Raw genomic sequence first — 3,052 nt, 5'->3', positions numbered from 1 at the left:
TTCAAAAGCCAAGGTTAGGTTGGGCATGGTGGCTGCTTTGGGAAGCAGGGAAGGGCAGATCGCTTGAAGTCAGCAATTCAAGACCAGCCTCCCCAACATGGTAAAACCCTGTCTCTACCAAAAAATACAAAAATTAGCCAGGTGTGGTGGTGGGCAGCTGGTGTAATCCCAGCTACTAGAGATACTGAGGCAGGCGAATCACTGGAACCCACAAGGAGGCTGCAGTGAGCGGAGATTGCCTCACTGCACTCCAGCTTAGGTGATAGAGCAAGACAATACCTCACAAAAAAATAAAAAGCCAAGGTTACAATGGACCTTGGAAATATCAATGGAAGTGTCAAGCCCAGAAGCCAAGTCATCTGGTCAGAGCCCTTTCTACTATCAGAGGATCCTAACCTGGACCCAAGAACGTAGAGGGAAAATTTTTTTACATCTTTATTTTTACGATATTTAATATGTACATCTTTTATTCCTCTAGTATCTAACTGAAATTTAACATTTACTTCAATTATGTATGTAGCCAACAAACTACAGCAGTATTGGCAGTACTAAGACTTTGTCACCAATAGAAATCACAGATATTGGCCAGGCACAGTGGCTCATGCCTGTAATCCCAGCACTTTGGGAGGCCAAGGCGGGCATATCACGAGGTCAAGAGATCGAGAGACCATCCTGGCCAATATGGTGAAACCCCGTCTCCACTAAAAATACAAAAATTAGCTGGGCATGGTGGCACGCGCCTGTAGTCCCATCTATTCTGGAGGCTGAGGCAGCAGAATCGCTTGAACCCGGGAGGCGGAGCTTGTGGCGAGCCAAGACCGCGCCACTGCACTCCAGCCTGGTTACAGAGAAAGACTCCGTCTCAAATAAATAAATAAATAACAGATATTTTCTTATATTACAAGTGTTACCTATATCTTGAAATATTGTTTATTTTCTTTACTACTTCAAAATTATGGTAACTGATACACTGCTAGATCTTGTTATTTAATAACCTTGTTATTAAATAATGCATTAGTTTTTTAAAGACATATATATTACTATAGCATAAATTCTTTTAACGTTTTGACAAGTGTTTTGCAATTGGTTTCCTTTATAATACTCCTCCTTTTGTTTTATATCTTTAAAAAAGCATTGTTCTGGTCCAGCGCAGTGGCTCACTCGTGAAATCCCAGCACTTTGGGAGGCCAAAGTGTGCGGATCACTTGAGGCCAGGAGTTCGAGACCAGCTGGACAACACGATGAAACCCGCCTCTACTAAAAATATCAAAATTAGCCAGGTTTGCTGGCCTGGGCCTGTAGTCCCAGCTACTCGGGAGGCTGAGGCAGGAGAATCGCTTGAACCAGGGAGATGGAGGTTGCAGTGAGCCAAGATCGCGCCACTGCACTCCAGCCTGGGCGACAGAGCAAGACTCTGTCTCAAAAAAAAAAAGTATTATTCTGAGAAAGAGTCTTTAACCTTCCCAGAAATGCCAAAGGGGTACACAGCACAAAAATGGACCAGAGCCCTGCATTATAGCAACGGGCAGCCCAGGCAAAGCCAGGGGCTCTGCACAGTGTCTTTGAGCAAAAAGCCAGGTTAGAATTACCACAAATAAAAGAGACAGATGAAGAGGAAAGGAAATGAGCCCAGATTCCACCAGAAGACCCTTTCTCCCTTTCCGCCAATTCCCGTTCAGCAGGTGCCCTAAATCCTCTCCCCTTCAGGTTTCAGCTGCAGCCGACCCCTCGAGCGCCCCTCTGTACCACGCGCAGTGTCGGTGGATGACTGTCAGTCCCTGGTCCCCGGATGCCGAGCACTCAGCCCCGCTCAGGGACGGTGCCGAGTGACAATCAACAGGTGGAAGGCGCCAGAAATGTCCACACACCAAGACCACGGATACTTCGGTTTTTAAGAACCCCTCTCGGCTTGGCCTCTCCGCGGCCCTGAGGCTCTGACACTCCGAGAAGGAAGCGAGTCCCAAGACCCGGGTTCTGGACAAGGGCAGCAAGAGCTGCGGGTGTCCGGAGTTGAGGAAGCAAAGTTTGGGGCGCGGCGCACCGGGTCTGCTGAGCCCCAGCTGCGGAAACCGAGTTAAGCCAACAAACAGCCTCAGTGGTAGGCGCTGTCCCTGCCCAGTCTCCCTCCACTGGCCCAGGGCCAGAGATCGGCCGCCGATGCCTCTTACCCAGGCGTGAGCGGAACCTTCGGTCACTGCGTTGGCGCAGCAAAAACCGCCGCTCCCTTCTGGGTCTCAAGGCCTGTACCCGGGCCCCGCCCGCCCGCCCTCCAGGCGGAGGCTGGAGGCGGGGAAAGAGAGGCTCCCCCCAGGAAAGGTCCCGAAAGGTCCCGCCGTGCCCCGCCTGGCGCCGCAGCCCTGGCACCATGGTCAGTGCACACACCAGGGCTTTGGGCGCTCACGGGGCACAGAACCAGGAACAAGCGTCCATCTGGCCTGGGGCGCTGCTGGCTGTGCAGACTCGCCCCTTGCGCGCCCTGAAGGGCGGCCCTGCAGGCTCGGGCGCACAGGCGGGGACACCGAGGCCACCTGACGCTTCCGCCCCCTGGGTGCCAACAGCGTTTTGTAATCAGGGCAGGCAAAAGCGCAGGCGGGGCGCTGTGCAGAGGCCCTGGCTGTTCCCACTGGGTCCTCCTATGTGCCCTGGGCTTCTCACCAGGTTCCCACAGCTGCCCAGAAACACAGGTAGTCCCGCGCTCATTTCACAGAGAAGGTGACCGAGGTTCAGCTTTGGTATGCTCTGGAGCCCTTCCCTCAAGACGCGCAGGCAGGGGTAAGCTGGCTTCCAGCCACTGGCCTCCACAGTGTCCCGTCCCATATTCATGACTGGACATTTTCAATTGGTGGCTCTTTCCAGGTGGATGTAAAGTGTCAGTGAGTGGTTCTCCCCCACACCAGATTCAGTAACCCTTTTTACAGTAAATACAGGGTGTCCCAAAAGTCTCGTAACCTAAGAAGTGCAAGTGCTAGAAGCTTTCAAAAAAACAATCCTTGAAAGTTTGAGTTTCTTTTATGCTTACTTGGTTTTATGAATTTTGAATATATATATATAT

At 51.5% G+C, this 3,052-nt stretch overlaps 1 protein-coding gene across 3 annotated transcripts in view; it reads right to left on the bottom strand.

Annotated features, from left to right (window-relative positions):
* Positions 1–3,052, bottom strand: part of SQRDL (sulfide quinone reductase-like (yeast)) — a 58,597-nt gene that overhangs the window by 52,399 nt on the left and 3,146 nt on the right. The window contains exon 1 of one of the 3 annotated variants that reach the window (XM_011992110.1): positions 2,169–2,536. The exons of 1 other annotated variant lie outside the window; for it this stretch is intronic. Coding sequence is in view for 1 of the 2 variants with exons in the window: in XM_011992109.1 (XP_011847499.1) it covers positions 2,169–2,367 (199 nt within the window). In the remaining variant the exon portion in view is untranslated. Of the gene's footprint in view, positions 1–2,168; positions 2,537–3,052 lie in introns of those variants that run through there. One more of the 3 variants, XM_011992109.1, reaches the window with a different exon arrangement.

Source organism: Mandrillus leucophaeus, unplaced genomic scaffold (genome assembly GCF_000951045.1).
Source record: "Mandrillus leucophaeus isolate KB7577 unplaced genomic scaffold, Mleu.le_1.0 Scaffold402, whole genome shotgun sequence".
Lineage (NCBI taxonomy): Eukaryota > Metazoa > Chordata > Mammalia > Primates > Cercopithecidae > Mandrillus > Mandrillus leucophaeus.
The sequence above is the reverse complement of the archived record's forward strand: the minus strand, read 5'-3'. Positions and strand labels throughout refer to the sequence as shown.